This window comes from Triticum urartu, unplaced genomic scaffold, assembly GCF_003073215.2.
Source record: "Triticum urartu cultivar G1812 unplaced genomic scaffold, Tu2.1 TuUngrouped_contig_9017, whole genome shotgun sequence".
NCBI classification, from domain to species: domain Eukaryota; kingdom Viridiplantae; phylum Streptophyta; class Magnoliopsida; order Poales; family Poaceae; genus Triticum; species Triticum urartu.
This window is the reverse complement of record NW_024120024.1, coordinates 3680-16748: the sequence shown is the minus strand read 5'-3', so window position 1 is coordinate 16748 and position 13069 is coordinate 3680. Positions and strand designations below refer to the sequence as shown.

At 40.7% G+C, this 13069-nt stretch overlaps 1 protein-coding gene across 15 annotated transcripts; it reads right to left on the bottom strand.

The window, feature by feature from the left end:
* Window positions 1–6147: 6147 nt before the first annotated feature.
* On the bottom strand, window positions 6148–11448 carry LOC125532089. Of its 15 annotated transcripts, none has more exons than XR_007293725.1 (8): window positions 10946–11448; window positions 10596–10654; window positions 10445–10506; window positions 10200–10277; window positions 9992–10031; window positions 7882–8016; window positions 7478–7567; window positions 6148–6848 (listed from the first exon to the last, which is right to left on the bottom strand). XR_007293725.1 is itself a non-coding variant. In XM_048696257.1 (7 exons), the coding sequence occupies exons 1-7, from the start codon at window positions 11000–11002 to the stop codon at window positions 7564–7566; spliced, it is 435 nt and encodes a 144-aa protein (XP_048552214.1). In that variant the 5' UTR covers window positions 11003–11448; the 3' UTR covers window positions 6148–7563. The 15 variants fall into 15 exon arrangements, 8 of the variants coding, with proteins under 8 accessions (XP_048552214.1, XP_048552215.1, XP_048552218.1 ...); XR_007293726.1 differs by having other exon boundaries at window positions 6148–6845; XM_048696257.1 differs by having other exon boundaries at window positions 6148–7567.
* Window positions 11449–13069: the final 1621 nt, after the last annotated feature.

Below are 13069 nucleotides of genomic sequence, written 5' to 3'. Positions count from 1 at the left end.
CTCGGCTGGATCGGAGTTCGAGGGACGTCATCGAGTTGAACGTGTGCAGAACTCGCAGGTGCCGTGCGTTTGGTACTTGATTGGTCGGATCGTGAAGACGTACGACTACATCAACCGCGTTGTGCTAACGCTTCCGCTTTCGGTCTACGAGGGTACATGGACAACACTCTCCCCTCTCGTTGCTATGCATCACCATGATCTTGCGTGTGCGTAGGAAATTTTTTGAAATTACTATGTTCCCCAACATCCTTCTCTCTGATATTTTCTCCCCGAAAGGGAATATATGTAGTTGGAGTTGCGGTCGGTGGAGGTCCAGGGGGCCCACAAGGTCGGGTGGCGCGCCCACACCCTTGTGGCCAGGGTGTGGGACCCCATCACTTGATTCTTTTGCTAGTATTTTTTATTAATTCCAAAACTTATCTCCATGAAGTTTCAGGTCATTCTGAGAACTTCTTATTCTGCACAAAATAACACCATGGCAATTCTACTGAAAATAGCGGCAGTCCGGGTTAGTTCCATTCAAATCATGCAAATTAGAGTCCAAAACAAGGGCAAAAGAGTTTGAAAAAGTAGATACGACAGAGACGTATCAACTCCCCCAAGTTTAACCCATTGCTTGTCCTCAAGCAATTCAGTTGACAAACTGAAAGTGACAAAGAAAAACTTTTACAAACTCTGTTTGATCTTGTTGTTGCAAATATGTAAAGCCAGCATTCAAGTTTTCAGCAAAGATTATGAACTAACCATATTCACGATAACATTTAGGTCTCACATTTACTCCTATCAATGGCATAATCAACTAGCGAGTAATGATAATAAATCTCGGATGACAACACTTTCTCAAAACAATGATGATATGATATAACAAGATGGTATCTGGTTAGCCCTTTCTGAGACCGCAAAACATAAATGTAGAGCACCCCTGAACATCAAGGACTGACTAGACATTGTAATTCATGGTAAAAGAGATCCAGTCATACTCAATATAAATTAATAACAATGTATACAAATGACAATGGTGCTCTCTAATTGTTGCTTTTTATAAGAGGATGATGACTCAGCAATAAAAGTAAATAGATAGGCCCTTCGCAGAGGGAAGCAGGGATTTGTAGAGGTGCTAGAGCTCGAGTTTTGAAATAGAGATAAATAATATTTTGAGCGGTATGCTTTCATTGTCAACGTAACAACTAAGAGATCTCGGTATCTTCCATGCTACATACATTATAGGCGGTTCCCAAACAAAATGGTAAATTTTATACTCCCCCGCCATCAAGAAGCACACTCCACGGCTGGTCCGAAACAACAGGTACCGTCCAACTAACAACAGTCCTGTGGGAGTTTTGTTTGCAATTATTTTGATTTGATTTGAGCATGGGACTGGGCATCCCGGTTACCAGCCATTTTCTCGTGAATGATGAGCGGGGTCCACTCATCGTGAGAATAACCCACCTAGCATGGAAGATATTGATAGCTCTAGTTGGTACATGAGTGATTCAAGCATACAAAACAGATTATTATTTGTAGGTTTAGAGTTTGGCACATGCAAATTTACTAGGAACGGCAGGTAAATACCACATATAGGTAGGTATGGTGGACTTATATGGAACAACTTTGGGGTTTATGGAAGTGGATGCACAAGCAGTATTCCCGCTTAGTACAAGTGAAGGCTAGAAAAAGACTTGGAGGCGACCAACTAGAGAGCAACAACAGTCATAAACATGCATTGAGACTAACCAACATTGAATGCAAGCATGAGTAGGATATAAATCACCAGGAACATAAATATCGTAGAGGCTATATTGATTTTGTTTCAACTACATGTGTGAACATGTGCCAAGTCAAGCCACTTGAATCATTCAAAGGAGGATACCATCCTATCATACTACATCACAACCATTTTAATAGCATGTTGGCACGCAAGGTAAACCATTATAAACTCCTAGCTAAGTAAGCATGGCATGAATAACTATAATCTCTAATTGTCATTGCAAACATGTTTCATTCGTAATAGGCTGAATCAGGAATGATGAACTAATCATATTTACAAAAACAAGATAGGTCGGGTTCATACCAGCTTTTCCTCATCTCAATCATTTCATCATATATCGTCATTATTGCCTTTCACTTGCACGACCGAATGGTGTGGATAATAATAAGAGTTCACATGCATTGGACTAAGCTAGAATACGCAAACATTTATTCGAAGGAGAAGACAAGGTAATATGGGCAAGGTAATATGGGCTCTTTGCTAGATCAACAATAATGCATATGAGAGCCACTCAACATTTTCATCGTGGTCTTCTCCTCTCGACCCCCAAAGAAAAGAAAATAAATTCAAAGAAACACACTAAAATGATTTTTGGAGTTTTTGTTTTTCTGAAGGAAGATAAAATAAGAGCGAGAAAAACTATTTACACGGGAAAGCTCCCAACAAGCAAAAGAAGAACAAGAAATCTTTTGGGGTTTTCTATTGATATTACTACTAAGCATGCATAGAAAGTAGACTAACTACAACTAATTTTTTTGGTTTTTCTTAAGGTTTTTCAAACACACAAGAAGAAAGCGGTAAAAAGAAATAAACTAACATGGATGATACAATGAAAAAGTATGAACACTAACAACTGAAATGAGTGAACATGAATGTAATGTCGGTGAGGAATACATACTCCCCCAAGCTTAGGCTTTTGGACTAAGTTGGTCTAAGGCCACTGGCCTGATGGATATCCAAAGTTGTAGTTGGGGTTGTACTGAGACGCATCAGCTACTGCCTGAAGGGTTGCAGCATGGAGGCGAGCAGCCTCCGCTATTCTCTCATACTCGTTTGCCTCCTCTCTAGTTATAAAATATCGCCCATTTGCCTAAAAGTTAAAGAAAGCAAGGGCAGGAAGAGTAACAAGGACAACGCTTCGTCTATCAAAGATTAGTCGGTACTGGAGGATCAGCTCATTCCTCTTGAGAAACTGATATCGTACCATAGCCTCATAATCTAGAAAAGCAGATGGAAACTCAATATCATACCCTCTAATAGGTACACCCAAATATTTAGCTAAACGAGTTGCATAAATCCCACCAAATAAATCTCCATCTTTAGCATTAAGATGTAACCTCCTAGCAATAATGGCTCCCAAGTTATAACGCTTATCGCCTAACACCGCACACTTGAGGCCATTAAGATCTGGACCACAAAGGTGGCAATGCTCGTGTTTACCGTTAATGCATCTACCTATAAAGACAACAAAGTAATGTATGGCAGGAAAGTGAATGCTCCCTACGGTTTCTTGCGTGATATTTCTAGTTTCTCCAACGGTGATGCTGTTAACCCACAAGTATAGGGGATCGCAACAGTTTTCGAGGGTAGAGTATTCAACCCAAATTTATTCATTCGACACAAGGGGAGCCAAAGAATATTCTCAAGTATTAGCAGCTGAGTTGTCAATTCAACCACACCTGGAAACTTAATATCTGCAGCAAAGTGTTTAGTAGCAAAGTAATATGATAGTAGTAGTGACAGTAGCAAAAGTAATATTTTTGGGTTTTGTAATGATTATAACAATAGCAACGGAAAAGTAAATAAGCGAAGAACAATATATGAAAACCTCGTAGGCATTGGATTGGTGATGGAGAATTATGTCGGATGCGATCGATCATGCAACAGTTATAACCTAGGGTGACACAGAACTAACTCCAGTTCATTAATGTAATGTAGGCATGTATTCCAAATATAGTCATACGTGCTTATGGAAAAGAACTTGCATGACATATTTTGTCCTACGCTCTCGTGGCAGCAGGGTCCTAATGGAAACTAAGGGATATTAAGGCCTCCTTTTAATAGAGTACCAGACCAAAGCATTAACACATAGTGAATACATGAACTCCTCAAACTACGGTCATCACCGGGAGTGGTCCCGATTATTGTCACTTCGGGGTTGTCGGATCATAACACATAGTAGGTGACTATTGACTTGCAAGATAGGATAAAGAACTCTCATATATTAATGAAAAAATAATAGGTTCAGATCTGAAATCATGGCACTCGGGCGCTAGTGACAAGCATTAAGCATAGCAAAGTCATAGCAACATCAATCTCAGAACATAGTGGATACTAGGGATCAAACCCTAACAAAATTAACTCGATTACATGATAAATCTCATCCAACCCATCACCGTCCAGCAAGCCTATGATGGAATTACTCACACATGGCAGTGAGCATCATGAAATTGGTGATGGAGGAAGGTTGATGATGATGATGATGGCGACGGATTCCCCTCTCTGGAGCCCCGAACGGACTCCAGATCAGCCCTCCCGGGAGAGTTTAGGGCTTGGCGGCGGCTCCGTATCTTGAAACGCGATGAATCCTTCTCTCTGATTTTTTCTCCCCGAACACGAATATATGGAGTTGGAGTTTAGGTCGGTCGAGCGTCAGGGGGCCCACGGGGCAGGGGGCGCGCCCAGGGGGTAGGCGCGCCCCCACCCTCGTGGACAGGGTGTGGGCCCTCTGATGTGGATTCTTCTTCCAGTATTTTTATATACTAGTTGACCCGTTGCGCCAAATGGCGCAGAGACCTGCTGAAGACATGATGTCGATGAAAATAGTTTCATGCTGCAAGAACCTTCAACTAAATCATGCTATTTTTTAAACATGTTTATTACGCTGTTAAATAATAGTCTGGGAAAAGGGAAACTTTGCATAATATGAATATGTTCAGTTTGAAAATATGACCATTATGATGAGAGAGTAAAGTTGGCATGGTTGTATTTTTTTAGCAAGTTTGAAAACATGGTTATCATGATGAGAAACTTGACCGTGCATCTTTTTCCTGCAAAAAAAAGAAGGAAAAAGATAAGAAACCTAAGAAAAAAACATGTCTTTGTTGTGCATATACGGAGATATAGGGATTAGGAGGTATTATGATAGTCCATACCTGAAAAAAAGAAGGAAAAAGATAAGAAACCTAAGGAAAAAAACATGTCTTTGTTGTGCACATACAGAGATATAGGGATCAGGAGGTATTAGGATAGCTCATATGTTATTTAGCCCAACCCACATAGAGCAATGCATATGGACCGAGTTGAGTATGAAGCGGCAGGGGACGGATCCAGCGGAAAATGTCTATCCCCTTCCTTTCTTTCTCGGTTCCTCAGCTGGGTGACAGAGGCGGTTCCTCAGCCGCGGACTAGTGCGATTTCTTATCCGTTGCGCCAAATGGTGCAAAGACCCGCTAAAGCCATGTTGTGGGTGAAAATAGTTTCTTTTGCAAGGACATATTCAGTACTCATTGTAGAAAGCCCATATATTAAACCATACTCTTTTGAAAATGTGTATCACATTGTGAAATCCAAGTTTGAAAAAAAAAGTGTATAACTGTTGCACCAAAAAATTATATTTCTATAACACTGCCCATCGCGCTAAATGGCACCGAGTCCCATTTAAAACCATGTACTTGCTAAAAATATTTGAATTTTTTCAATAACTGTATTTGAGCAAATACATACAGTAAGAACTTAGTAAAAGTTTAATTGATTGTCTGTTTAAGCTCACATAAAATGCAAGATGGAAACAACATAGCACAATTGTATCATGTGCACCAGCAGCCAAAATTAGTTAGCTAGTAAACTGTCTGAAGGGAACCAACCATTTCAGAGTAGTTTATTCCACATCTCATTCTCCTCAAAAATGAGCCCAAGTGGCCATCAACGAAAATACAATTGTTTTGATACAACAATGGTAAGAGAAATGAGTAACCACCAAAGAAACAAAATGTTTAAATTAGTTTTTTCTAACCATGGAGGAGAGTTGCATGTGAACTTTATAAAAGAAGGCCAACATCAAGGAACATCATGTTGACATACTCATCCTGCTCTCCGTTCTTGTCATCAGTCCCGGCAATCAGCTCCTGACCAACACCTTAAGCAACAACCACGACAATGCCCATTCTTCTTTATCCTTGCATATACAGGAACTCAATCAGGTCAAGAAAAAAGATATGAATCAACTCTCAAGATCAAGTGAGATGGGTGCCTTCCCTGTCTACTACCGCCAGGCTCAACACCAACTCCACATATCAAGCACATGTTGCCTTTCCACAACATGACAACACTCTTCAAAGCAACAAACAAAAAGATTGGGCCTACACAGATGCCTCCTTACCTGAGAAGAATAAAAGAGGGAGCTCACCTTGATGAGTTGGAATCAGACGCACTCGTTGTAGATCGACCAATTGTAATAAAAACTAAAGATACGAGCACAGCAATTTCTATCGGAATTGCAAACTATTAAAGATGCCTTCAAGGGCCAAAAGAAAAAATGCATACAAACATGAATTGCCCAAAACAATTCTAAAATGCCAGACCACCATCATACAGGGCATATTTTCAGTATATCTTGACATTTCATATGATATGATAATTTATCGTATTTATGGAGAAAAAAACCAACCAGCAGTTCATCCAGAAAAAACGTGCTTGCCATAAGAGTGCTCCATAAAGAAGTAAAATATTATCTTATCAGACAAACAATTGAATATCTCTGGACCAAATATATGCTGGTGTAAAACAAAAACACATCAGGAGAAGCAATTACGATACAATGACAATATAAAGACGCATTTTGAAATATTTAACATCTGGTTGGGTAAGTAGCAGAACTCAATGTTTTGGATAAGTAAGGGACAGTCAGCCAACAGGCTACAGTATCGATAAATGCATAGAAGGACATAAAATATCTTACACTTTGAGCCGCATCCCCAAATCTTGTAGATAAGTGCAATACGATTTCCGAAGGTAAGTCTCTTTCTTTAAATCAATGCCATCCCTCTTAGACGGAGAATTCTCTTCTATTTCCTTTCTACTGAAATACCATGAAGCACTAAGTTTGCCAGCTTCCTTATTCTCGCTCTTTGTAATTTCGTAGGGGCTATTTTCTACAATTCTGTAAATTAATAGCTAGAGCGACATTTCACTACAACAACCAGTGGACAATGTATTTGACTAAAGTAGTACTAATATAGTGTCTCTATTGTATCTCAAGAATTAACTGGATGTTTGTACAACAAATACTACTCATGAGCGTAACTTTAGCTCTAATTCTTAACCAACTGATTATTCTAAAAACTGAAGTGACAAATCTTGTTATTGTACATATGAGATAGCTTAAGTCCAAAGACTACCTTAGGCAATGGCGTCTTTGGCATGTCATTGTCTAATGAAAGCGACATTTCTATAAGTTCTACTAACTCGTCACCAACTTCCTGAAGATTATTCCAAAACCCCAAAGCGAAGAGTTTTTTTACTGGAAATATGAGATAACTGAATGAAATACAAATATAGACTATCCTAGGTGGCAAAGTGTTTGGCATGTCGTCATGTAATGCTAGATGGCGCAACCCATTTATTTTAACTGGGTTATTTGCATATCAAGGCGTTCTATGTACAGCTATAGGTTTTATATAGCATTAAGTAGCACCGGGCACAACATACCTTAAACGCAGCAATGGCCGATCAACAGCAGGAACAAACCACACAGATACATGTTATTTCCTTGATCACAGTAGCTAACCTTCACATCACCTGCAAGAGAACCATTAAAATATGGGTCCAGAAATCAAACGGGTGGACGGCCTAAAGAAAGAAAAATACGCATGTAACTTTGCACAAGATATTGAATGAAAGATATGATAACATCAACCTACAAATACGGCTATGTATGGATTAACAACCCTAACCACTATATGTTTGAGTGAAAAAACAAAACTGCAGTAATAAGATAAAAAAATGTTCTCAAGGTCACAGCAACACATATTTTAACCAACAAAGATCAACAAGAACCCGTATAGGAGAGCTACCTAGGCATGTCTCTGAAGCTGGTTGTATCTATAGCATACCTTTGGCAAGAAATTACTTGAGGACACATATCGCTGCTAACTCTGTCTTCCAGACCATTTTCACATCCTTGGAGCCCCATTCCCATACCATTACCCATCTCGACGGTAATTGGTGTATGACACGACCACAAAAACCTAAATCAACATCACCCAGAAGAATCATTTTTAGAACAAGTAGGAAAAGAATCACAAAGTGATCATCACCACCTTGGCCCTTGGGGAACCAATTTTAACATTACTACCTTTCATTGACATGTTTGAAACAACAACTAACCTGCATGTGCCTAGTAAATCTTAAAATAGAGGAAGGATACAACACATGATAGAAGTGAACCCAAATGGTCAAATACTTCAGATTCTGACACACAAGGGAGAATTCCCAACCTGCATCTTACTCAATTGCAAGCTAAAATCAATAGGGAAAGTAACAGAATATGGGACAAGTGTGACCTGAAAAACTAAATCCCGTATATGTTCCTCTAAATCCTGTATCATAGAACCATATACTGTCCTAAATCAAGTAACGGAATTATAATCTACCCAACAAATTTATAGGGAAAGTATCACCACTATAAGCATTCAAACTAATCATTACATGGTAAATAAAGACTACACAGAACTAAAAGAAAGACAAAAATATAAGTAAAATATATTCTGATCTCTGTTAGCTTTTGTTACCTCTATCGAGCACCTAATATAGAATCTGCATGATAAATAGGACACAACCTAGCATACTGAATATAACAATTGTTTGTCGATACATGTCACTATAAAGCCAAATAAGCTGCAACACTTGTAACTTCTTCTGTGCCTCTCAAACTCAAACCCTTTGTAGGAAACATACATCTTCCCTACAACTTGTGGTTACTGGAATCGAAATGCCTGAAGGAATCGCTGCTGCTACCAAGCACCAGTCCCACGCCTAGTCTCTGCACGAGACAAACCCATGAGCAACCGTTCAAACTATAACATCATGAAAGGAAAGTGGTGCATCAGCTAACACCAACATTTCCTTCTTCTCACATATGGTAGGGACCTTAGTATGTTTACAGCAACCAAACCAGAAGCTTGCACTGGCTAGCTCTATGTATCCCTGTGTTATTGAGATCAACACGGTTGTTTTAAATAGCACAACAAAAGTCATTCTAGCATGAAAGTGAAAATAATAAATGTCCTATAAATGAGAACGCCACGCTTGTTATTTCACATACAGGTGCTAAAAAAGTTGTTCTAAGACACATGAGCAAACCAAATGTTTATAAGTTGATAAGTAGCAGCTGCAGTGGCCAGGAACATTTAAATATAGTACCATATGAAGGGACGACACATGAATACATCAGCTGCGGCTGTGTTCTTCATAAGCAATGCACGCATCAATAATGTACGAACCTAGGTCTAAAAAATCACAACGAAGAACCAATTTTATTTCAAAAAACGCATTACAAATAAGCATCACAAACAATTAACTTCAGAGCATCTTCTAAAAAAGCATAGAAATATCCATCTCCATCGCTCATCTATTTAGATTGACCATGCTGAATACAAACTTTTTTCTAGCAGTTGGTAACGATGCATTTACATATATATTGGCCAAAAGACCAATAATATATATCCATGACGACATAAATCCGGTGCATTTAAATAGTAGGGCTATATACTAATATGAAAATGGATCCCACCTATGGATGTCATCTGATGCCAAGAATGAGAGGAAACTAACTAAGCCTGAATGCCACCCATATTGAAAATATCCATACTATGATTGGGAGGCCAATTGAACATTATACATCACATAATGTACTATGTATGTACATTAAATTCTTTGCCAACTGTATACATTTTGTTTAGACAGTACCCTCAAGTCTCGACTAATACAATATTACATTGCCTCTGCTCATTTTTCATAAAATGCCATGCCCATTGGCTTGTTCTTGTCGCTTGCTTATAATCATCCTTTCTATGGTGCTCACTTTCGTTTTGCTCCTGCTTCTTTTTTGCTTTTACGAAAAAGAGGGGAGAAGTCAAAGAAGGAAAGGTGTCTGCACGCGCCGATGAATCAGGGCCGAAGGGAGGAGGCGGCATGGGGAGAGAAAGAACGGGTGAATCTCACCTTGGTGTGTTGCCGTCGGATGTGCTCGCCGTCGCTCGACCTGTGCGCATAATCAGAACAAAGGTGAATCTATTCTGAACTCAAGGACACCAAAGTGTGACAAAATAAAGGGGAAGCACCAATCCTCCACAAGAAATGGTGCCGATAGGTAGAACATATTCCTTTTCATGTACTGTGGTGGAAGAATTGCAGAAGAAATCAGGCTCACCTATCTTGGAAGGGTCTGACTGCTCCAGGGACATCAAGTCACAATATCTCCAACCACTCATAACCAAAACAATATGCCCTGTCATCAGTTTCAGACTTCCAGTCACCGGAAACTGTATGGGCCAAAATTAATCTTCAGAGAACATAGGAAATACTAAATAAGCAAAAGGATAATCCCTGGAAATGCAATACATGTTGCAAAACAGCAAGATCATCTGTAAAAATATGAAAAAATACACATCTTACCCTTCTGCTTGCACTCGTCGACGGCCTGCTCCTTCTCCCTGTCATTGGCCGCCTCCCCTCTCCTGCAGCCACACCCCAGATCCAGAACATTAAAATGATCAGCAGACGAAGTACCATGATAGCACCCACATAAACGATAATACACGTGTACCTAGGAAATAGAGCAGCTAACCTTAACGAGAAGAAAAGAGATGAAACAGATCGTAGAACCTGTAAAACAAATGGGAACGATCTGGTCAGAGCACAACCATGGTACAGTACATAGAAGCAAAAGAACACTGCACAGATAAGAAGTTAGATTCTGGCACAAGAGAGGGATTTCATCGCCTCCAGCTTGAGCTTCCCTGCGGGCTGTCTTACATTGCGTCGGACTCAAAAGCAAGGTGAGAAGGCAGGGGAGGGGGAGCAAAAGGGATGGGAGGAGGACCTGCGAGGGCGACGACGTCGTCCTTGCCTGCCTTGTAGGAGAGGACGCTTCTAGAAACGCATGCTTGCACTCACCGAAGCTTGCTGTCGCCCAGCCGACGAGTCTTCCCCAACCTCTGACCCCGCCCACATCCGCCGCTCCTACAACCCATGCTGCTTCCGCCCGCAGCCGCCATGCCCTTCATGGCCTGCGGCCCTGCCCCCTCTTCCTCGGCCAGCTCTCATGGCTTCCATGGCGTCGTCGATCTGGGATGTCCGATGCATCATGGTGGTCATCGCGCCGTCCTCCTCGATCTATGGCGGCAACGAAGTGGAGACGAGCGGCACAAGAGGGGTCACGTGGGGCGAGGAGGAGGAAGATAGGGAGAAGAGGAGGCGGCTGCGACAGGAGGAAGAGTGAGAAGAGAAGGGATGGTGGAGGAGGAGGAGGAGGAGGCGGAGCCCGGGCACGCTCGGGGTGGAGCACGGGAGGATGGAGGTGGCCGTGGGATTGGGGAAAGGGGTCTAGGGTTCCACGACCCACTCGAAGCACGCCGCGCGCGAGGGGAGGATTGGCCAAAATCCTTTCGCACCTGCGCGATGTTTCACCCAGCCGATAGATGCCAGAAACGATCCCACCAGTCATACTCTAAAGAAACTTACCAACAGGTGAATATTAGATTTACCGAAGGTAAAGATCTGACGGCCCAGGCTCAGAACGAGGATGATCCAACGGTCGCAAATGCATAACATCAAGGGATCACCGTGGCAGCGAGTTGGCTAGCTTCTGTTTTGTTTTAAATTCCAAAAATAATCTCCGTTGATTTTCAGGTTATTCCGAGAACTTTTATTCCTGCACAAAAATAACATCATGGCAATTCTGCTGAAAACAGCGTCAGTCTGGGTTAGTTCCATTCAAATCATGCAAGTTAGAGTCCAAAATAAGGGCAAAAGTGTTTGGAAAAGTAGATACGATGGAGACGTATCAACTCCCCCAAGCTTAAACATTTGCTTGTCCTCAAACAATTCAGTTGATAAACTAAAAGTGATAAAGAAAAAAAATTACAAACTCTGTTTGCTCTTGTTGTTGTAAATATGTAGAGCCAGCATTCAAGTTTTCAGCAAAGATTATGAACTAATCATATTCACAATAACATTTAGGTCTCATGTTTACTCATATCAATGGCATAATCAGCTAGCGAGCAATAATAACAAATCTCGAATGACAACACTTTCTCAAAACAATCATGATATGATATAATAAGATGGTATCTCGCTAGCCCTTTCTGTGACCGCAAAACATAAATGCAGAGCACCTTTAAAGATTAAGGACTGACTAGACATTGTAATTCATGGTAAAAGAGATACAGTCACGATCATACTCAATGTAAACTAACAGTAATGGATGCAAATGACAGCGGTGCTCTCCAACTGGTACTTTTTAATAAGAGGATGATGACTCAACATAAAAGTAAATGGATAAGCCCTTCGTATAGGGGAGCAGGGATTTGTAGAGGTGCCAGAGCTCGATTTTGAAATAGATATGAATAATATTTTGAGCGGTATACTTTCATTGTCAACATAACAATCGAGAGATCTCGATATCTTCCATGCTACATACATTATAGGCGGTTCCCAAGCAGAATGGTAAAGTTTATACTCCCCCACCACCAACAAGCATCAATCCATGGCTTTCCCTAAACAACGGGTGCCTCCAACTAACAACAATCCTGGGGGAGTTTTATTTGCAATTATTTTGATTTGATTTGAGCCTGGGACTGAGCATCCCGGTGACCAGCCATTTTCTCGTGAATGAGGAGCGGAGTCCACTCCTCTTGAGAATAACCCGCCTAGCATGGAGGATACATACAGCCCTAGTTGATACATGAACTATTCGAGCATACAAAACAGAATGTTTGTTTGAAGGTTTAGAGTTTGGCACATACAAGTTTACTTGGAACGACAGGTAGATACCGTATATAGATAGGTATTGTGGACTCATATGGAATAACTTTGGGGTTTATGGAATTGGATGCACAAGCAGTATTCCCACTTAGTACAAGTGAAGGCTAGAAAAAGACGGGGAAGCGACTAGCTAGAGAGCGACAACAGTCATGAACATGCATTAAAATTAATCAACACCGAATGCAAGCATGAGTAGGATATAATGCACCATGAACATAAATATCATAGAGTCTATGTTGATTTTGTTTCAACTAC